Source organism: Culex pipiens, chromosome 3, assembly GCF_016801865.2.
Source record: "Culex pipiens pallens isolate TS chromosome 3, TS_CPP_V2, whole genome shotgun sequence".
NCBI lineage: Eukaryota > Metazoa > Arthropoda > Insecta > Diptera > Culicidae > Culex > Culex pipiens.
In genome coordinates, this window is record NC_068939.1 from 48,210,988 (window position 1) to 48,235,039 (window position 24,052).

Genomic DNA, 24,052 nt, shown 5'->3' on the forward strand with positions numbered 1-24,052 from the left:
AGTGTTAGATTAATTTTGCATTATTTTATGAAATTTTATGTAATATTACACAAAATAATGTATATAATCCGATTTTTTTTAATTCTATTCGTTCAAATGTTCTAATAACTTCTTATATGAGTGTAAAATTTTAGTCCCATTTTTCAAAGCATTCAACTTATCATATCATTTTCATCCAAACCAAACTTCACCAACTCCACCACGTCTTAACATTCGCATCTTCAACATCCGGCTTCCGATATCAGCTAATTACTTTCCCCCCAAAACTCATTAATTAATGTACCCACTAAAACTTAGTCTTTCTTTCTGTTTTTCTATCCCCTTTCCAGATATGGCAAGCTCTCTGCTGAGCAGCTTCCAACACCGAGTGTAAACAACAACAACAACAACATCTGCCATAATAACCAGTAGCAGAAGAAGAAGACGACGAAGAAAAAGCACGCACAAAGATTAAAAGAACCGGCAACACTGATAAGCCATCGTCGTCGGCCCTGTCGGAAAACCGCTAATTAGCCTAACTTGTGCAAATGTGACCGTGAATTTGTGCGTATAAATTTGAGAGTAGCTCAAAAAAAAGCCTGTCTTTCTCTGTGTGTGAGTGTGGATGTTCCAGTGTGTTCTAGTGCCAAATTACCGCAAAGAAGTACACCGTTCAAGTCCAACCTTCCGTGTCGTCGTCGTAGTCTGGCGATTTTTTGCGCCTAGAAGAGGAAAAAGAAGAAATCTTTTTTTTCAATGTGAATATTTTCCTACTACACTTTTTGCTCTTTTGAGAGGAGAATAATTGCGGCGTGTAACCGCAACGACAGCTTCACGGCAAAAAGCTTCCCTCCGTCGATATGCATACCAATTGAGATAGTATCTGTGAGTGAAAAAACGAGGAAAAGAAGAAGAAAAACGAAAGGAAATAAAACGCCGATCGCTGGCATGGAGTCGCGTCAAAAAGTTGAATCAAATTTACATAAATGCAATTAAGGTGCAGTGAAGTGTGCTCCGATCCGTCGTCGCCATCGACGGTTGGCTGATCAATGAATCCATGTGTACAACCGGAAGCGCTTCCACGTCCTTCCCCACTTCCGGTGGAAATTGTGCATCCCCAAATGAGTACTAGTATCGAAGTTTAAACAAAGCAAAAAACGTCCTCTCCGTTGGGATATTCGCCCATCGCAATGTCCTTCAACGGCAGAGACCTGATGAAGCAGCAGCAGCAGCAGCAGCTTCAGCACTTCAACCAGCAGCTACAGCAGCAGCAGCAGCAGCAACTCCAGCAACAGCAGCAGCTGTCACCCCAGCAGCAGCCGCCTCCGGAGTACAACCAGAGCGTGCTGACGATGCAAAAGTCCGTCACGATTACGGTGACGCCGCAGCGCAGCAACTCGATGGATTTGCTCAACTTCGAGGAGAAGCGACAGCTGATCGCGTCCTCGCTGTCGCTGTCGGACATCCTGCACGTCAGCCCGGCGGCGGCCCACGTTGCGAAGGAGGTGGCCGCCAGCACGGTGATTGGTGAGTTTGGTGGGTTCTTCAAAATTTGTACTTTTTGATTGTATTACTTTTAAGACGGCTGACGACACGACTCGATATAGGTTAGCGAGTAAGGTTAGGTTAACAACTAGGTTAGGAAATATTTTAAATGATTGTTTTTTAATTTGAATTTTCAGCTATTTTTTCACTTTTTGGTTACCTTTCATTGCATAGAAGAAAACGATAATTTCTTCTAAAAACACAAAAAAAAATCATCCGAAAAATGGGCCAACCCAATACACAACATTGGATTAATTTGGCTGAAACTTTCCTTAAATCAGAAATCGAACAAAATTCAATTTTTCTCCTTAGTCTAAAAAGACACAGCTACTTGCTAAACTCTCCACATTCTACCAATCTCAAATTCCTTTCAGAAAATTTCACATTCAGTTCTCGTCTCCCCAGTCACGGATCATTTCTCTACTTGATGCGTAGTATTGATTTGATCAATCACATTGATACGAATCTCGGCATGATGCAAGCACTGCGCACTCTTCCACATCCCAAGCGCAAGCACATTTGAAATGTAATACTGCACCGCCTCACTGAATCTAATCTTTCCCACTGCAATCGTTCACCCAGTAGATTGCTTCCCAATCACAATTCTCTCGTTATTCGGGCTTTCCTACTTACTCCAAAAAGGGGTTTGTTGCTCAACGGTTTGCCTTCCAAACTTTTCTAGATTTCAAATTTCAGATTAATACATTCTATTGTTGACCGGGTTGACATTTAGAAAAAGGAAATATAAACTGACTTCACTAGATGTTTTTGCACATTGGGGTAAAAATCAACTATTCTTGTCAATCTTTCGTTGTTGGTTGGAGTGTTTCCAAAACAAACAATGCAATCTACTTTTCAGTTTTTTTTAACATAAACAATTTGAAAATAGGTATTCCCCACCCTACCCAGTTCCCCGTGCTGCATAGTCGAGCATAGTCGGCGTTGTTGATGCACTGCACTGCATTTGGGATCCGTTGAAAGCGTACTCAGTTGGCCGGAACAATAATCTTGGAGTCGATGCTGCTTGTAAACATCAAGTTCCACTATAGCGTCCCGTTTCTCCAGTCAGAACGAGTGAATGTGAGCGTGTATCGTACGGGCACTCGACGAGAGTAGTGGTTATTACTAGGCTTTGTGATGGAACGTTTAGTTGGAACGCAGTACCACAGATATTATACATGAACATGCTTTTAAAGTTCATAACATAAAAGTTTCCACATTTTGTCTATTTTTCTACTATTTAAATCTGCTCATCGACAAAGTGATGATTTTCTTGGAGAATTTCGGGAGAGATTTTCTTTGGCGTAATTTGCCTCCCCTCTCTTTCGCGGGTGAAGAAAGTCTGCAAGCGACAATGATTTTTTTCTTGCGATTATTCCATCCCTGAACCCTAGTCTCCATACAATTTTGGCAACTACTTATTAGGGTTTCCAGAATAGATTACCACCTGCCCGATATACCAGAACATGAAGTTTGTGAAACAATGTTTTTCATGCAAAATGGACATTTTAAATCGCAAATAAATTTTCAGGCTCAAGCTTTGGTATGTTCGGCTAATCTTAAGAGCACTACATTTCTAATGATAATCTCATACATTTTCATTTTTTTCGATTTCTCATACAAATTTTACCTTCAAGTATCATTGGGTAAAAGTTGACCGTTTTTTTCATATTTGGCCAAAAGACATAAAATAGTTTAGCTTGTGGAACGAGGTATGAAAAAATATGCTGGGCACACTGTCCATACAACAAAATTATGTAAATATTTGAAAATTAATGTCTTGACAAGGGGTTTTCTGATCAGTATGATTGTTAGGGCACGGTAGGTGGTAAAGAGGTTAAATCAGAAAAAAAATGTTTTAAGCAACTATTGTTCGTTTTTCTTTAAAGTCGTATGCAATTTGTCCCCGAAACGTAATTTTTCCATTCCTTTTTGTGCCTTTTTCGATAAAACAGGTAAACATAAGTAAATTTTTGAATTGAAGATTTTTTCAATAGCTGAGAATTACACAATATTTATTTGCGGACTTATCAAATTTCAAAAATGAATATTCCTAAGAGTTTGAAGACTACTTATTTTTTAACTAAAGTAAAATATATCTCGGAAAATATTGGTCCGTTACATTCAAAAAGTGAAATTATTCTGGGCATCGGCATACGACAGGATAAAGAGCACGATTCGGTAGTAAAATGGTACTGTGTGCGGACGGAGAGGATAAATCCCGAAACTACCGAGATTACTTTACTCGTGGGTTCATCCTCAAAAAAAAAAAAAAAAAAAAAATCATCGATAAAAAATCAAAATATCGGTACCGAGACTCGAACCCAAGACCTTCGGCATATTGAACCGTGCCTTTGTCGTATGGACCACCATGGTTCGGTGGCTAAGTGGCGGTCATTTGTCCATGTTTTTCAATGAACAAATGAACACGCGAGAGGACTATACTGTTGCAAAATAGCACTTTCCTCACGTTTCTTTTCCTGAGGACTATCCCCTCGTTCTTTAACTTTGGGTGCTGCGAAGCTTTCGAATATTTTTTTTTTTAATTTCCAGCAAGCTTTGTAATATTTTTTTCATTTCGTGATACAACTAAATGGTCCACATTTTTTTCCCTGCATTTAGAATTCTTTTTTATTTTTATAGATTTGTGGTTTTGTGACATTATTTTGCCATTTTGAAAATATTTCTAGAAATTTTCATTTTTCTCAATCTTTTAGTTCTTTGCTAGCTCTAGATCAGTAACTATTTGTCCGTTTTTCAAATTCCAAAATATAATAAAAAAAATTACGTACATGAAATTGTCCATTAAAAAATATCTAAAATATATGTATGTGTTCCTGGGGTTTGACTGAACTGATTTATTAACATACCTCCATGATTTTTTTTTATTTTGCTCCGTGGCCTTAATGTTGCCTATTTTATCCTCCAAATTCATAAATTTGAGCAATTTTCTCAGATTTCTTTCATTCGATTTTTTTTTGTATTTTTTAATCAGGCTGAAACTTTTATCGTACCTTCGGTATGCCCAAAGAAGCCATTTTGCATCATTTGTTTGTCCATATAATTTTCCATACAAATTTGGCAGCTGTCCATACAAAAATGATGAATGAAAATTCAAAAATCTGTATCTTTTGAAGGAATTTTTTGTCTTGGGCAAAGTTGTAGGTATGGATAAGGACAACACTGTAAAAAAATGATACAAGGTAAAACAATTTTTGTGAGTTTCAATTTAATTTTTTGTCACTAAAACTTGATTTGTAAAAAACACTATTTTTTAAATATAACTTTTCAGAAATTTTCAGGTTGTGCAAAAAATTTTTGGTCGAGTTATGAATATATTTTTTTCAAAAAATCGAAATATTGGTCGCAAACATTTTTCAACTTCATTTTCGATGTAGAATCTAATTTGAAATCTTTTTTTATTATTTTTTGCTGAGATATTGCCATGCAAAGGTTTATAAACAGAAAATTGGATGTCTCACCCAAACAACCCACCATTTTCTAACGTTATTTGGGTGAGACTTAAAATACATCAATTTTCCTTTTTTAAAACCTTTCCCTGGCAATATTGTAACAACTAAATTCAAAAAAGCAAAATATAGAGAATTTTCGCAGCTTATCGAAAATATTTTTTTCAAAGGTGAGCAACCATGTGCACTAAAACTTGAAAACGGTGCACTTTATCAAAATTTCACTAGTGTACTTTTTGATTTCAAATTTGATTTTACATCGAAAAATGAAGTAAAAAAATTTTTGCGACCGATATTTCGATTTTTTGAAAAAATTAGTATTGGTTCAAAATTTATAACTCGTTTAACCTGGTCATAATCTTCGTTTCGTACATACACTTATGGTACTCGGGTCTATATGACCCAGAAATGTTTTTGGCTGCCAAAATTCGGAATCTTGACCGATTTTGGATGTCTTGACCGCAAATGAAAGGTTAGAATGTCTAGTTTGCGATTCCGACTAGCAGAACCGGTTTTGGGCACTGTGGCCACCGGGAACCTGCTACAACCGAAAAAAGTCCTTTTTGAGGCCCCGACTTTGAGGACCTGTATCTCCGGAACGATAACACATAGCGGGTTGCTTCCAGTTGCATTTGACGGGTAATAACCTCAATTTTAAGCTCCCGTAGAGATTATTTGTCAAAAGTGGACACCGGTTCCGTTAACCCGGAACATCCGAAAAACATGATTTTTTCAGCTTTTATTATAAAATCAACACATTAGTAAATTTTTTCAACCGGATTTTTTGTAAATCATTACATACGTATATTATATACTACCCCTGACTGTTTGGGATCGTTCCGGCCAACTGTGGCCAATCCGGAACCGGTTCCAGGGTACCACCAAAACGGTTCCAATAATGGTATCGATAGAAACCCGTCATGTTGCATATCAAACTTCATGAAATTGAAAATTATGACCATCTGAGGTCATGCCGATATCCTCTGACTCAACCTGGTCATGCTGGAACCGGTTACCGGTGGCCAGTGGGGGACACTTCCGGAGTATGCAGGAAAGCATATCATGCGACATATCAAACGTCATGAAATTAAAAATTATGACCATCTGAGGTCTTGCCGGTATCCTCAGTCTCCCTGGTCACGCCGGAACCGGTTACCGGTGGCCACTGGGGGACACTTCCGGAGTATGCAGGGAAGCATATCATGCGACATATCAAACTTCATGAAATTGAAAATTATGACCATCTGAGGTCATGCCGATATCCTCTGACCCAACCTGGTCACTCCGGAACCGGTTACCGGTGGCCACTGTGGGACAATTCCGGAGTATGCAAGGAAGCATATCATGCGACATATCAAACTTCATGAAATAGAAAATTATGACCATCTGAGGTCATGCCAATGTCCTTACCGGTGGACACGGGGGGACACTTACGGAGTATGCAGGGAATCATATCATGCGACATATCAAACGTCATGAAATAGAAAATTATGACCATCTGAGGTCATGCCAATATCCTATGACCCAACCTGGTCACGCCGGAACCGGTTACCGGTGGACACGGGGGGACACTTACGGAGTATGCAGGGAATCATATCATGCGACATATCAAACTTCATGAAATAGAAAATTATGACCATCTGAGGTCATGCCAATATCCTCTGACTCAACCTGGTCACGCCGGAACCGGTTACCGGTGGCCACTGGGGGACACTTCCGGGGTATGCAGGGAAGCATATCATGCGACATATCAAACTTCATGAAATTGAAAATTACGTTTATCTGAGGTCATACCGATATCCTATGACCCAACCTGGTCACGCCAGAATCGGTTACCGGTGGACACGGGGGGACACTTACGGAGTATGCAGGGAATCATATCATGCGACATATCAAACTTCATGAAATAGAAAATTATGACCATCTGAGGTCATGCCAATATCTTATGACCCAACCTGGTCACGCCGGAACCGGTTACCGGTAGCCACTGGGGGACACTTCCGGAGTATGCAGGGAAGCAAATCATGCGACATATCAAACTTCATGAAATAGCAAATAATGACCATCTAAGGACATGCCGCTATTCTTTAACCCAACCTGGTTACGCCAGATCCGGTTGCCGCTGGCCACTAGGGGACAATTCCGGAGTATGCAAGGAAGCATATCATGTGACATATCAAACCTCATGAAATTGCAAATTATGACCACCAAAGGTCTTGCCCACGTTTTTTAATCCAACCTGGCCACTGGGAGACAATTTCTGATGGCAATGTCCTCCGGCCCATCCTGATTAATTTGGAACCAAAAATGAGTTGGGAATGGAGGAAATTTGTGAAACATGCAAAGAACCATGTTTGAAGTTTCTTCTCGAACCTAAGATTTAAAAGGTTTTAATGGGGAGAGCACCAAATCCTTTTTATTTTCCAAGGAACCTTCCATCCCAGGGTTCGGACTGACGACCTTTGGATTGGGAGTCCAACCGCCGCCAGCGACTCCACCGGAGCAGGCTTGGTTTGGAGTGTTGATTGTACTTATAGCAGGGAGAAAACTGGAATGATCAAATGACCGTACAACAACTGAGGCTGGAACCGACGTTCTACTTCCCCATCCGATAGAAGGCGTGATGACACATTACTCGTCACAAGAAATGTGGACGCAATCACACTAGCAGCTACACAACCGAGCCCGATTACCATTCCGGAACCATTTAATTGATGGCGGTTTGAATTTTCTGTAGTAGATAAATTTAGTTGAACTTTCCAAAATTACCTAACTTACAGACCCTCCGGAAGTGTCCCCCAGTGGCAACCCGTATCCGGTTCCGGAGTGACCAAGTTGGGTCATAGGATATCGGCATGGCCTTAGATCAGTGGTCCTCAGCCAGCTGATCATCGCGGGCTAATTTGGAAATTTGCCCCAGAGTCGCGGGCAACATGTAAAATATAAATAAAAAATAAGTTGTAGAGTAGAATAGTTTGAAATTGAATTTTTGACAAACAACTAAATTTTTGACAACTTAGAAATTGTCACCAATTATACATAATCAATTGAAAAAAATTCAACATTCTTCATAAATTTTTCTCATCATATTTCATGTTTTAAAATATAATTGTTGTACAATTCGACAATATTTCACTTAAAAAAAAATATTTTTTTTTGTTGTATTTATAATAATTTTTTTTGTTGATAATTATTTTCTTGGTTTTGCGTACACATTTGGTTTGATTGTTCTATTTAAGCTTTGAATGTTTTGCTATTTTTTTCAATGATTTTTTGAGTGAATTTTGAAGTAACAGTAATAAGTTTTGAATTATTCGTATGTTATAGGAAAAAATCATATTTATTGAAATTTAGAAGTTTATTTTACTTTGAAAAATTTGTATTATTGAACAAGATAAAAAAGTGTTTTTTCAATGATTTTGATATTTTTTAAGATCTTTTCGTACGAAGTATAATCTTCTCGTTTCATTTTGAATCAAAGATTAGGGCACAAAAAAACAAAAAAAAATCAAAAATATAATCAAATAGAATTTTTATTTTCTGTCGATTTTTTAGGATAACAAATTTGAACCAAAAAATATTAGCTCGGAATACATATTTTATAATTTCTTAATTCAATATTTCTAACAAGTTTTAGTCAGAAAGTGATCTGATGTTTAGAACTGTTGGATATTTATTTATTCTTAGTATTTTTAGCAACGTGATTCCCAGATAATACAAAGTGTTTGTCACACTATCACATTCATAATTTTATAGTTTTAAAGGAATGAATGCTTCATATTCATTATTTCCAAATTTAGTAATTTAATCGTTTTATGAATTCTTCAGGAAAATAAGGCCCCATTAGTTTATTACTTCCCACGACCTTATAAATATTGTAGAAACCTGAAATCAATTATGGTTATTTCGTCAAAAAAAAAACATATTTTTTTCTTTTTAAAGAAACTTAGTTCATGATTTCTCTGGCGAACTTCATATGAGAACGCAAAGTGGTCCGGATTCCAAAATAATTTCAAAACCATCCCGAAGGCCGTACAGAAGACCTCGGTAAGCCACATACGGCCCGCAGGTCGCATTTTGGTGACCACCGCCTTAGATGGTTATAATTTTCAAATTCATGAAGTTTGATACGTCGCTTGATATGCTTCTCTGCATACTCCGTAAGTGTCCCCCAGTGGCCACAGGTTCCGGCGTGACCAGGTTGGGTCATAGGATATTGGCATGACCTCAGATGGTCATAATTTTCAATTTCATGAAGTTTGATACGTCGCATGGTAGGGTTCTTTGCATACTCCGGAAGTGTCCCCCCGTGTCCACCGGTAACCGGTTCCGGCGTGACCAGGTTGGGTCATAGGATATGTGCATGACCTTAGATAGTCATAATTTTCAATTTCATGACGTTTGATACGTCGCATGGTAGGGTTCTTTGCATACTCTGGAAGTGTCCCCCAGTGGCCACCGGTAACCGGTTCCGGAGTGACCAGGTTGGGTCAGAGGATATTGGCATGACCTCAGATGGTCATAATTTTCAATTTCATGATGTTTGATACGTCGCATGGTAGGGTTCTTTGCATACTCCGGAAGTGTCCCCTCGTGTCCACCGGTAACCGGTTCCGGCGTGACCAGGTTGGGTCATAGGATATGTGCATGACCTTAGATAGTCATAATATTCAATTTCATGACGTTTGATACGTCGCATGGTAGGGTTCTTTGCATACTCCGGAAGTGTCCCCCAGTGGCCACCGGTAACCGGTTCCGGAGTGACCAGGTTGGGTCAGAGGATATTGGCATGACCTCAGATGGTCATAATTTTCAATTTCATGAAGTTTGATACGTCGCATGGTAGGGTTCTTTGCATACTCCGGAAGTGTCCCCCAGTGGCCACCGGTAACCGGTTCCGGAGTGACCAGGTTGGGTCAGAGGATATTGGCATGACCTCAGATGGTCATAATTTTCAATTTCATGAAGTTTGATACGTCGCATGGTAGGGTTCTTTGCATACTCCGGAAGTGTCCCCCCGTGTCCACCGGTAACCGGTTCCGGCGTGACCAGGTTGGGTCATAGGATATGCGCATGACCTTAGATAGTCATAATTTTCAATTTCATGACGTTTGATACGTCGCATGGTAGGGTTCTTTGCATACTCCGGAAGTGTCCCCCAGTGGCCACCGGTAACCGGTTCCGGAGTGACCAGGTTGGGTCAGAGGATATTGGCATGACCTCAGATGGTCATAATTTTCAATTTCATGAAGTTTGATACGTCGCATGGTAGGGTTCTTTGCATACTCCGGAAGTGTCCCCTCGTGTCCACCGGTAACCGGTTCCGGCGTGACCAGGTTGGGTCATAGGATATGTGCATGACCTTAGATAGTCATAATATTCAATTTCATGACGTTTGATACGTCGCATGGTAGGGTTCTTTGCATACTCCGGAAGTGTCCCCCAGTGGCCACCGGTAACCGGTTATGGAGTGACCAGGTTGGGTCAGAGGATATTGGCATGACCTCAGATGGTCATAATTTTCAATTTCATGAAGTTTGATACGTCGCATGGTAGGGTTCTGTGCATACTCCGGAAGTGTCCCCCCGTGTCCACTGGTAACCGGTTCCGGCGTGACCAGGTTGGGTCATAGGATATGTGCATGACCTTAGATAGTCATAATTTTCAATTTCATGACGTTTGATACGTCGCATGGTAGGGTTCTTTGCATACTCCGGAAGTGTCCCCCAGTGGCCACCGGTAACCGGTTCCGGAGTGACCAGGTTGGGTCAGAGGATATTGGCATGACCTCAGATGGTCATAATTTTCAATTTCATGAAGTTTGATACGTCGCATGGTAGGGTTCTTTGCATACTCCGGAAGTGTCCCCCCGTGTCCACCGGTAACCGGTTCCGGCGTGACCAGGTTGGGTCATAGAATATGTGCATGACCTTAGATAGTCATAATTTTCAATTTCATGACGTTTGATACGTCGCATGGTAGGGTTCTTTGCATACTCCGGAAGTGTCCCCCAGTGGCCACCGGTAACCGGTTCCGGAGTGACCAGGTTGGGTCAGAGAGTATTGGCATGACCTCAGATGGTCATAATTTTCTATTTCATGAAGTTTGATACGTCGCATGGTAGGGTTCTTTGCATACTCCGGAAGTGTCCCTCAGTGGCCACCAGTAACCGGTTCTGGCGTGACCAGGTTGGGTCATAGGATATTGGCATGACCTTAGATGGTCATAATTTTTTATTTCATGACGTTTGATATGTCGCATGATATGCTTCCTTGCATACTCCGGAATTGTCCCACAGTGGCCACCGGTAACCGGTTCCGGAGTGACCAGGTTGGGTCAGAGGATATCGGCATGACCTCAGATGGTCATAATTTTCAATTTCATGAAGTTTGATATGTCGCATGATATGCTTCCCTGCATACTCTGGAAGTGTCCCCCAGTGGCCACCGGTAACCGGTTCCGGCGTGACCAGGGAGACTGAGGATACCGGCAAGACCTCAGATGGTCATAATTTTTAATTTCATGACGTTTGATATGTCGCATGATATGCTTTCCTGCATACTCCGGAAGTGTCCCCCACTGGCCACCGGTAACCGGTTCCAGCATGACCAGGTTGAGTCAGAGGATATCGGCATGACCTCAGATGGCCATAATTTTCAATTTCATGAAGTTTGGTATGCAACATGACGGGTTTCTATCGATACCATTATTGGAACCGTTTTGGTGGTACCCTGTAACCGGTTCCGGATTGGCCACAGTTGGCCGGAACGATCCCAAACAGTCAGGGGTAGTATATAATATACGTATGTAATGATTTACAAAAAATCCGGTTGAAAAAATTTACTAATGTGTTGATTTTATAATAAAAGCTGAAAAAATCATGTTTTTCGGATGTTCCGGGTTAACGGAACCGGTGTCCACTTTTGACAAATAATCTCTACGGGAGCTTAAAATTGAGGTTATTACCCGTCAAATGCAACTGGAAGCAACCCGCTATGTGTTATCGTTCCGGAGATACAGGTCCTCAAAGTCGGGGCCTCAAAAAGGACTTTTTTCGGTTGTAGCAGGTTCCCGGTGGCCACAGTGCCCAAAACCGGTTCTGCTAGTCGGAATCGCAAACTAGACATTCTAACCTTTCATTTGCGGTCAAGACATCCAAAATCGGTCAAGGTTCCGAATTTTGGCAGCCAAAAACATTTCTGGGTCATATAGACCCGAGTACCATAAGTGTGACTTTTTTTCTGGGGGGTACTTCCGGTGGCTTCCGGAAGTCCATTTTTGGCTCAAATGTGTGTCTTGGTAAGATGCACAAAGTCATAAAATTTCAGCTCTGTAAGTGCCAAAGGTCAAAAGTTACGATAACTTTTATCATGCTCTTGGGTCATATAGACCCGAAGACCATGCCCGGGTTAAACATTTTTGCATAACCTGGAAATTTTCGGAAAAGTTGGCATTTGAGTCCCCTATAACATATCAAAAAATAAAAAAATAGATAAAAATAGTGTTTTTTTGTGAAAATCAAGTTTGAGTGACAAAAAGTGAAAAAAAATCATCAAATTTTGTATGCCCTGTATCATTTTTTTTTTTTCAGTGTAGTCCTTATCCATACCAACAACATTGCCGAAGAAACCAAATCGATCAAAAAATACCTTCAAAAGATACAGATTTATAAATTTTCATACATCATTTTTGTATGCACAGCTGCCAAATTTGTGTGGAAAATTATATGGACAAACAAATTATGCAAAATGGCTTCTTTGGGCACACCGAAAGCACCATAATAGTTTCAGCCGGATTAAAAAAATTCAAAAATTATAATTATAAAAAGGTCGATTTCGTAGATCATTCATCATTTACGATTATTATAAAAAATATGTTTTTTTTTAAGAGTAACTATCTTTTTCCTTAGTTGTCTTAAATAATAATAAATAATTTTGTAAACATTACTTATGGGGGTGAATAAATAAAAATTCCATATTTCCCGTTGTTTTGAAGATTTTAAAATGTGTCCTAAACACGGAATAAAATCGTATGAAAATTTTAGCAGTACAGGGTTGATACATTTTGTGAATTATTTCCATATGCATTTTATCGATTATGTTGTGGAGCAACATGGTCGAGGTAAACGTGAATGAACGAGCAAATTTCGTCTTCCTCATCGACATTCGCTTCGCTCAATTCGGGTCGGAACACTCTGTGCCAAAGAGGGGGATACACTTCAACTGCTCGAGAGGCACTTAAAAAGAAAAATGCTCTCAGCAACTCGAGCAGGACTTTTCTCAAGTTGAATTGTTTTGTTGTTCTTAGAATAATGATTGTTTTAGTTACAGTTTGAAATTTAATTTTTATGTTTTAATGTTGGTAAACTTTTTTTTTTGCAAAAAATTGAGACGATCAACACATACCGTATTTTCGACGTCGTGTTTGTGTCTGCACTAAATTGCGTTTATACTCTTCTCCAAATCGCAAAAGTTTGCCTCTGCTGCAGTGCGATGTGTCATGTCATGTGTGTGTGTGGGAGGAGGCCCACAATGTTGGTGAAGGGGGTGGCGGTATTTGTCACCGATGGCGTGTATGTTTTGTAGGGGTGGACGAGGAGGAACCGCCCAGGCAACCTCCCATATCAGCAATAGTGCAGTCGAACTTGGGACATCGAGTGAGGTGATGATATAATTAAATTCAATTAGCACATTTTGCACGTAACGTGTGTCAGTTCAAACTCGGTGTGCAGCAGCAATTCAGAAGCAGCTGGAGACTGGGGCGAATGTAGTTCGAATTGTGCAGTGTGGAGAGAAAATTTTATTTAAGTTTGGGGAGGGGTTTGGATGGCATTTCGATTGATTTTAGAAGCACGTTTTAATGTGGACATAAGAATCCTCTCAGTTGATTGTATTATTGTTAGTGTGAGGCAAATTGCTCATCGTTGGATTATGGATAAAATTTCTCATTGAATAAACATAATGACAAGGTTTTTAAAATATAATAATTTTTGAAAGTAATTTTTCTGTTATTCGTGAAATATTTTATCACTTGCTCATGAATAGATTGCTTCTCTTCTTTTTTTTATGTTAATTATTTGGGCTTAATGTCTCTTCACCATGGGTCAGCCTTCAAGGCCACAAAGCTAGTGGTGGCCACAACTCGCTGGTGGAGGTCAAATCTTGAACCGTTGCTAATTGTATTGCTTAACATGCATACATTTTGTGGAAAGGGGAAGAGATAGATTACTTAACAAAAGAAGCACACAACAAGGCATAAACAAAGTGAGAGAGATAAATTCAATTTATTTTAATAATAGGCTACTTTACCAGCAGCCAGCCAGTCAGTCATATGGACAGCGACGGGTTATGACGGCGTGGTGATCGCCATCACTGGAAGTTGACTGGTCACTTGCTGTCTGGATGACGAAGAGTGCTTCTTCAACTGGGCTCAGACAGTTGAACAATTGATTCTTGGAAAGGAATGGTGGTGCAGTAGAGGACGATTTTGTTTTACAGAATAGTTATTTCTGAATCATGAAACCATCACATCGTTCATCGTTCTCAATTCGAAGATGTAGATACTTTTTTAGTGCTTAATCTTCCGGGGCAGAACACACACACAGTTCGAGCTCGAGAGCATGTCAGTGTCACTTGAAGAGAGAGAGGCCTCCCGTCTCGTCTGCAAAACTTGGCATGGCCTCGAATGAAAAAATAAAACTGATTCCGGACGCCCGCCACCGCCACCATTCCGCGGAGATCCATTATGATGTCATTAAGCCTTTGCTGGTGTTGGAGTTGGCGGTGGCGAGTTTTATTGTTACGATCGGAAATTAACTTTAAATCTGCTGAAACTTCCCATAGTAGTACTCGTCGGATTGTTGCCACTACTGTTGGTTGGCTGCGGATGCTGCTGATGCTCATCAACCGCAGCTATACCTACTGAGTTGTGCGGTGATGCACTCCAGGAAAACCGCAATGAAAACTACCACTCGCAAGTGTCATTACCACTTCTTTTTTTTTGTGGATTTGTTGTTTAATAAATTATTATCATCAAATTGATTAAATCGAAATCGAAATCATGCTTGTCCAGTTCGGGTGGTAGGTTTTAATTCTCTTCAATCAATTAAACAAGCTGGACAATCTTCACATATACATGACGAAATCTAGTCTGCAACCCGGTAAGATCACCATCTCCATTGTTCGCATATTTTTACCATTGTGATCACCAACTTTATTTTCTTGAAAAATCGTAAATTGTATGAGGCAAGTACTAACTTTTTTGAAAGTTTTTAATAGAAAGCCTAAATGGAGGGGCGAAATGTTACTCTCGAGGTTCCAATCAAGCTGTCAAAACAGGGTTCCAATCGAGCGACAAGACTTTGAAAGAGTTAGGCTGGAATCCTTTTCAATTTATTTTGCACATCAAAAACGTTTTGAAACTGTTGTTTATTATAATCATTTTTGTGAACCAAAGATTCACAAAATTTCTGATGTTCAAAATTATGTTTTTGCAATTCCGTCTTGAAACTTCCTACTTTTCATGTCATTCTCGCGTGACGAAACAGCCTACTTTTATCTACTAAAAATAACAGAATCGAAAAGAAACACATTTCAAAACAAATGCTGAAAAGTAATACTTTTCAGCACTGAAATGGATGCTGAAAAGTTGAACTTTTCAGCACTAGTTTTGAAAAGTAATACTATTAAATTTTTTTTTGATTTAAACATTCGACATATAATTTCACTCAATGGGTGTTTTTCAGAAATGCAAAAAATGTTGTATGGAACTCGTTGCAAACCTTGATTTTTTCAGCACTTGTCGTATTTATCCAACTCGGTGAACCTCGTTGGATAAATGTACGACACGTGCTGAAAAAATCTTCTTTTTGCAACAACATAAACTACTATTATTGATTGGCAATTCTCTACCAAAACCGGAAATGGATTTTATTTGTCTTTTTTGATTTGTCCCAAACTTTGTGGGGGTCTTTCCTATGACCAAATAAGCTATTTCGTGCCAATGGTTCACCCATACAAGTCTCCATACAATTTTGGCAGCTGTCCATACAAAAATAGTACGTACATATTCAAACAGCTGTAACTTTTGAGTGAATTTTCACATCATGTCTTTGGCAAAGTTGTAGGTATTGTTGAGGACTATTGAGAAAAAATAGGTTCAGGGAAAAAAAAATTGCAGATTTTTTAATCAACTTTTATTTCACAAAAACTCAATTTCCAAAAATAAGTATTTTTTGATTTTCGAGATTTTTTGATATATTTTAGCGGACAAAAACCCGCAACTTTTGAGCCATAGAGAAGTATGGTCAAAAAATCTGAGCCGAGTTATAATTTTTTGGAAAAATAGTGATTTTTGGAAAAAATCGAAATTTCATGCAAAAACAAATTTGACCAAATTTGGTTTATGTAAAATTCAATTTGCAGTCGAAAAGTACTCTACAGATTTTTGGATAAAGGGCTCCGTTTTCAGGATATAGCCACCGAAAGTTTGATTTTAACTAAATATTTGCAGTTTTTTCCCTGGGCTTTGTCATAATGAGTGTCATAGGTTTGATGCTTGTTTGGCAAAGAGTATAATTTGATTCGATGTGGAATTAAAATCGAAGTGTTCAGTATATTGCTGAAGCTTCCATTTTTACACATGGACACCACTTCATGCTGCGAGAACCCACTTTGGCGTAGTCTCAGGGCTTAATCGATGGCCGGTAAGCTGTCATCGAGACAAGGAGGTTCTCTGATAGTGGAAATATCACATTTGTACAATGAACCGCTACATAAGTGATTTTTCCCTATCTTAATGTGGGTTTCAGGTTAGGATGCAGGTTTAAAAAAATAGTGATTGTAGAATTTAGGATTTCAACTATAAATATCAACTTTTTATACTTTGCCTTTAGTTATTTAGGGACAAAATTAGTAACAGTGAATTTAGTAATTCTATCAGAATCGGAGATTTTCATTCTAACCATTCTAATTTGTCAAAATTTTCATAGAGTCTCGATCAATCAATAGTGAAATGATATCGGACTTAATTCGTTGATCTGTTGAACTAACGGTTGTCGGATTATGATTGTATCGACCATTGTTGCGAATCGAGGATCTACTGGAATTCTGACGAACAAATGGTCGTCTCTTTTTCAATTCACGACTTGTAAAATATCAACTGTTATTTTTTTTTGTTTTTTTTTTAGAGGAAGCCAGACAGGTTTTAAAAGAAACGTTTTTTTTTTTTGGTTAATAATTAAAATGTCGGGGATTTGAGATAAGAGTAGCTTTCGGATAGGTTGCTTTAAATCTTGTATTCAATTCAAGTTAGGTAGTTATCCGCAAATGAATTTTAGGACTTATATGAATAATTGAACATTTTGGACTTATGAATAACACACAACTGTGCATTTATTCTAGAGTCAGATCCATACAGCGTCAGTGTTTATTTGGTCGAAGTGTACTAATTCATTGGCAGATCTGATTCTAGTTGTAATGTACGACAAGACTACTGACGGACGTGACAGGACGAGGGCCCAGTTTAGAGGTTTCGACATCAACGATGTGCGGCTGGATCACCCTCCCAAAAAAAAAAAAACTAAATATTTGCAGTTTTTCGATTTTTAAAATAAGTGATCATTTCCAATTTTTTTTAAAGTTCAGAAAATTTGCTATGAAATTGTCTAAAAGACATTGAAGATTGGACCTATGGTTACTGAGATACAGCGGCTTAAAGGAAAAGAAACAGGAAAATTGATATTTTCTTAGTCTCCCCCAAAACATTCCACCATTTTCTAATGTCGATATCTCAACAACTAATGGTCCGATTTTCAACGTTAAAACATGAAACATTCGCTAATTTTTTTTATCTTTTCGCAAACAATTTTGGCGGGTTTTAGCGTGATATACTTAATGGATGAAGCCTTACAAAGTTGCTCAACTCATGTTTTTTTTTGTAGTTCAGAATTACAAAAAAGTAATAGCTTATTTGATGGGAGGATGTAATGCAGGATTACGTAATCCCAAATTACAATAAACCTCAAATACAATCTCAGAATAAGTGTACTGATTTACACAAAATGAACACTACAAATAACTGTGAATGTGGTATAAAATAAGCAAAGAAGTCTGTTCTGTTTCTGGAATTTGCTGTCCCTTTAATGTTGGTTCCAAACTTTCAATAAATATAATTTTAAAACTTTAGAATGATTTCATTCTCAACAATTTTATTAAACCGGGCAATAATTGCCTTCATGACCCCCTAGCAAACTATTCGCAGGTACCGGTTGTGCGATCACCGCAATTGATTTGGTGGTTTTAGGCTTGGGTTCCACAACCAAATGATGCGACCCATTGGTGGCGCGGCTTCGCAATGACATTACGACGATGGGAAATTGCATTTTCGGTGACCATCGTCATCATCATTATTTAGAGCCAACCTCAAAAACCGGTGTTCGGAAAGAAGAGGACGACGGATGATGGGGAAATACACAACACAAGAGACGTCAATTGCATGCCCGTACGTTTCGGTCCAGTGGTCACCAGTTATGTCAATTATCTTGGTTAGGACACGGCACACCGCCAGGTGATGTCCCGGTTTGGCAACTCTGTCTCTCGTTTAGAGTTTATATTTATTGTGTGGGAAAACATTGCACTGTGCGTGGCTCGATATTAATTGATGAACACATTGATAGTGTCGAAACGTCTCGTTGTTTTGAAATGTGGTGTTGCACACGAGCATTACAGGTTTAAATCTCCCTCGTTGGGAGTTGAATTTATTACATTGGAAATAGCAAAGCGATGCTGTCCTGTTGTGATTCGAATGGTGCTGAACGTTTCAACAGGGCTATGCAAATTGAGTGCTGATTTATTATCCGGTTTTCGTTTAGATTAAGTTAGGTAGAAAAAGTCAATAGATTTCATGACTCAGCTCTCATCTTGATAATGTTAATAGAATTTATAATGACGAATCTATAAAGTCGAATGAAAGAATTCTAGAGATGATTGTATAATACCGGTTCTAGATGATCACACCGGAATTCACAGCAAGTTATCCGTTGACCATACATTTCATCCTCGTTAGCAGGTTCCAAATTTCGAGCATTACTTCACGCCAAACAGATCATCACCGGATAATGTCCATTAGAACCGCGTGCTCGTTCATTCATCCGAAACCGAGAGACAGGCCATTAGCAGTCTGTTGCACGAAACACCCACACTTGGGCCCTCCCTCCCCTTACCTTCCTCCACGTTCAGCTCCATTGGGTTCAATTTGCGGTTCAGCGAAAAACTTAATTGAGTTTCATTTCGCACTTCAAAAAAGCAACGCGAGACTTTGCGACTCCCCGCGCACTTCTCTTCCAAGACTTTTGACGGCAGTCTTTGGCGGGGGAGGGCTGGGGTGCGTGAAAGACAAAACGACAATTTTGTCTTAATGGCAGCGATTACTTTCAATGGTTTTTCGTGGCAGCGCGCAAGTATGCGGACTCCCACGCGTCTAAAGTAGCGATGGCTATTTTTTCTTGCTTCTCTGTTTTTTTGGAGATGTTAAAAGTTCAAGATTCGGTCCCAACCTTTGACCTTGGCCGGAGTCGGCTCGTGAGTGTCTGTGATGGAAATAAAAATGTTCAAGTTTTCTATCCCTTTGTATGCTTTTTAATATTTGACCCAAAACGTTTATTTTCGACCATATTATTATTTAACATTGAAAATTGGACGCAAGTTATCTTTACTTAACAATTCTTCGCTTTTTGGTGTTGGTGATCTTTATTTTATTTTGATTTTAGATCTTTAGTTTGCCAAAATTTCTCCATAAAAAGGACATCCTAAACAACAGATTTACCAAAAGTACAATCAATAAAATTAGCGAAACGCGGTTTTCAGCAAAAGGGAAATTTGAGTAATTCAAAAAGTTTAGGCAATACTACATTCATAGCAGTTTTTTAACATTTGATAATGATAATTCCGGAATATTCCATAAAATATCCGTATTCCATCGTTTTCAAAGAGTTCTTATTTTTGCAATTTAAATTAAAAAAATCATAGTTTAAATTCACTGAGGTACAATTTCACATTAGATTATTTCGAATTTTGCGGTATTTCACAGCATTTACTAGAAAACGGTGCACGATATCAAAATTTATACGTGAAGTACTTTTCGGTTGTAAATTTGGGTTTACATCTAAAAATAATGTCAAAATATGTTTTTAAATTTTTCCAAGGTTTTCAAAAATAACGATTTTTTCGAAAAATGCCAAATAAATTTTGAGCAACTTGTACCATATAGCTTAAAAGATGGTATTTTGGTCATCTTAAACATTTTCAAAAAACGGTTATTTTGTTGTTTTTGGGTAAAATTTTTTATTTTTTAATAGTGTAAGTATTTTCTCAAAGAAGTCCTAGTAATATCTACAACTTTGCCGAATACACCAAATAGATCAAAAATCCGTTCTCAACATACAGATTTTTTTTAAAGTTATTTTATAGTATTGGACTGCTCCCAAAATTGTATGAAAACATGTATGGACGAATTAATGAAAAGTATACACAAAATTTCACCAAATTGAAAAATTGGAAAAAAAATCATTGTTCAAAGTTTTAGAGAATTGCTCTATTGCAAAGAATGATTATTTGAATATTAGCATTAAAAACACCGTATTTTTTTTGATTTTTTTTTGCATTTGTTAGTAAAAAACTTATGCTGTGGATATCTATACAAAATTTTGCGTCGTTAGATACCCCACGGTGTGTTTTCTGGGCAACCTTAAGGAGAAAAAATAGTCATCGCTACTTTCAAATGTGTCTTATAGGAAATTTTCTCAGCTTTCCAATGCTTCTAAGAGCGAAATGTTTCATCGAGAAATTTCTGAGATATCTTTATTTTAAGTTTTTTGTTTTAAAATCCTTCATCATTTATTGGAAACTTTTTAATAACAGTTTAGGAAACTTGTCAAATGACGTGTTTTATGTGTCATTTACTCATAAAAATGTGCAAAATTATACAAGAAACAACTTTGTAAAAGGTTGCAAATTGCTAAATATTTTAAAAATTAAGTTTTAATTGAGTTTCTGAATATGCGGGATTTATTCAGAAATTAAAATCAGAAAACCGTATTTAAATATATGTTTACAAGAATTAATAGATTATTACAAAAAATTTGTGTACAAATATCAGCCGTCTGCTCTGATTTAGCTTGGATTTAGCTGATACAATCGAAATTTTTGCAGGTTTGAGATTGTTAAGGGTAATTAGATTTTTATGAATAAATATCATATTTCCTTAACCAAACATTAACCAGTTGCATGGATACCAAAACATGTTATTTACTTGAAATTGAACTACAAATTACTGTGTAGAGTTTCAGGAGAAATACTTTTCATGAGTATGAAAGGTTTTTTTTAGTTTTTTTTTGTATGAAATGATCAAGTAATCAGCAATGTTATAGAAGTCTTATCTTTATCTTGAGTTTTGTTCAAATAGCTTGTAATGGAGGCTTCTGTTTGATTTTTTGTTAAAATTAATATTTTATTTTTGTTTCAACCAAAAAAATGTTTATGAAGGTGTTTTCAACATTCTCAGTTGAAACACAAAATTTTAATGATACTTTCAACAGTAAAAAAAAATTAAAGAATTTATATTTACTTCATACTTATGAAAATATGACTTTTGAAGCATGCAACAGTAATTTGTAGTACATTTCCGATTTTAAATCATGTTGACACGTGATATATGTTCACAAAAATTTTGTAATAATCTTTTAACTGTAGTAAAATTTTCATTTAAATACGGTTTTATAATTCTAATTACTGAATAAATTCCATAAGTTCAAACTCAGTTAAAATATAATTTTAAAAATGTTTAGCGATTTGCAACATTTTACAAATTTGTTTCTTGTCTTATTTTGCCCATTTTTATGAGTAAAAGACACATAAAACACATCATTTGACTAGTTTTCTGAACTGTTTTTAAAAAGATTTCAATAAATGATGAAGAATTTTTAAACAAAAAACTTAAAATACAGATATCTCAGAAATTTCTCGATGAAACATTTCGCTTTTAGAAGCATTGGAAAGCTGAGAAAATTTCCTATAAGACACATTTGAAAGTAGCGATGACTTTTTTTCCTGACAAAGGTTGTTCTAGAAAACACGCCGTGACCCATCATTATTTTCATAATGATGTAAATACTAAAAAATATTTTTATTTTTTTTTATTTTTGTTGAAATGTTTGAGTACTTGTAATTTTTTATTATACAATGTGACCAATTATTTAAAAAATGAAAAAAAAATATTTTAAATAATATTTTTGGTCAATGAAAATTTTATTTAGTTTTTGTTGTTTTTGTTTCAAAAAATAGTTGGCAAATCATAATAATGCTGAAAATCGAAATAAAGTTTATTTTTGTATTTTACATCAAATTAGGCACGTGTTGCAGGCCAAGGATTGATACCTAAGAGCATGCAATGGCACTGACCTTGTTGCGTGCTCTTCGGTTGACGTCCACGTAAGGAACATCCTGGAAGGAGCGTAACTAACTACATCCGTAGGTCTGTTAGATCATCCGAATTATCTTGATCAGAACAGTATAGCTCTGGTTCCTTGCAAGTGTCCTATTTTCTTACCTCCACGTTGGCTTGGTTTTCATGATGACCTAGCTGGTGGCCTGTGGAAACGGATCGTAAACCTTTGACCACCGCGGGTCAGAGTCGAGACGGCTAGAAGAAAGGGGCGCGACAATGTGGGAAAGGGAAGTAATTTGTGATTGTAGACGGTATTGTTTTGATTCGCAGTATGTTGAGTCAACTGCTGTGGATGTACCTGAAACATCGCACAAAGGGGTTTCTCTTCTCTTCATTCTCAGCTACCACCTATCTCCTATTTTTATTTTGCTCTACTGATTCTCACTTCTTCATTGATTCTTCTATTTAATATCCATCATTTGATTTTGATTTTTCTTACTTTTGATTCTCTTGTCTCTCAAAGCTTTTCCACTCTTTTTTACCAATTGATACTGCTGTAACAAACTTTGTGTTTTTCCTTAAAAAATACTTTTCCTCAATGTACTAGTAATATCAAGTCTATTTATCATTAGTCTTTTCTCTTTTGATTGTATTGCGAATTTATTTATTTGAATAATTCTTTATCTGTCCTATAAGTTATCATTACTATAATCTACGCTTGTTTTTTATCTCTAATCTAATCTAATCTAATCTAATCAGACCCTAGCGCAGCCAATCTTTCGAAGGGATCCTGGAGAGTGCCTTAGGTTAGATGACGCCTAGCACTCTTCTTGTCATTTATTAACATTTGTAGTGCGCCATTGCATTAGAATGCATTGAAACATCACAAGCGTTAAAGCGGCCAGGCCTACTGCGTAAAGCCGTATCGCAGAGATGACTCGTAATTGGGTTGAGTTTGAGCACTGAGTGTTCGAACAACAACACAATTCTGAATCGACACGGGAGGAAGAAGCGTGGGGACACACCACCATACGCTCCGAGATGTTTTATGGTTGTATTCGTTGGGAGCACCATGCTAAGAAGGTTTGGTACTCCGAGACCCTCTGGGATGGGACATTGTATTTCCACGAATGCCCTGGACACTATTTGCCGTGGTTATAGCGCCACAACTCGCTCTCTGTAACAGTATTCCTAATTCCAGTCCACGCTCACCAAGTCGTCATGGCCTAGTGGTTAGCATTTTTGCTTACCAATCCAAAGGACGGAGGATCGAACCCCGCCTCGAGCGACATTGATTTTTCGTTCATATTCATCATTTCAAATTTCTATGTTCTTAACTTTCTCGTTGGGAGCAGATGGGCATCGAACCCAGAACCATTCGCTTACAAAGCGAATACCGTAACCAGTCAGCCACGGCCGCTCCTCCTACGCTTGTTTTTTATCTCTATTTATTAACTATTGTCTAATTTTATATCTACTACATACAGCTTCTCATTTTTATTCTTTAAAATAAAATCAACATTCTCTTACTATTGATTCTTGATTTTTTATAAAATATATTCTCTTTAACTGTCTATTGTTTTCAATCTTCACCCTTTTTTTCAAACAAGTGAGGT

The 24,052-nt window shown here is 37.8% G+C and overlaps 1 protein-coding gene across 6 annotated transcripts in view; it reads left to right on the plus strand.

Annotated features, from left to right (window-relative positions):
* Positions 1 to 329: 329 nt before the first annotated feature.
* Positions 330 to 24,052, plus strand: part of LOC120412567 (myb-like protein Q) — a 175,570-nt gene continuing 151,847 nt past the window's right edge. For 5 of the 6 annotated variants that reach the window (XM_052710842.1, XM_052710844.1, XM_052710847.1 and 2 more), the window contains exon 1: positions 330 to 1,515. In XM_052710842.1, the coding sequence (XP_052566802.1) occupies positions 1,170 to 1,515 (346 nt within the window). In that variant the 5' untranslated portion in view covers positions 330 to 1,169. The remainder of the gene's footprint in view (positions 1,516 to 24,052) is intronic. The other variant, XM_052710843.1, reaches the window with a different exon arrangement.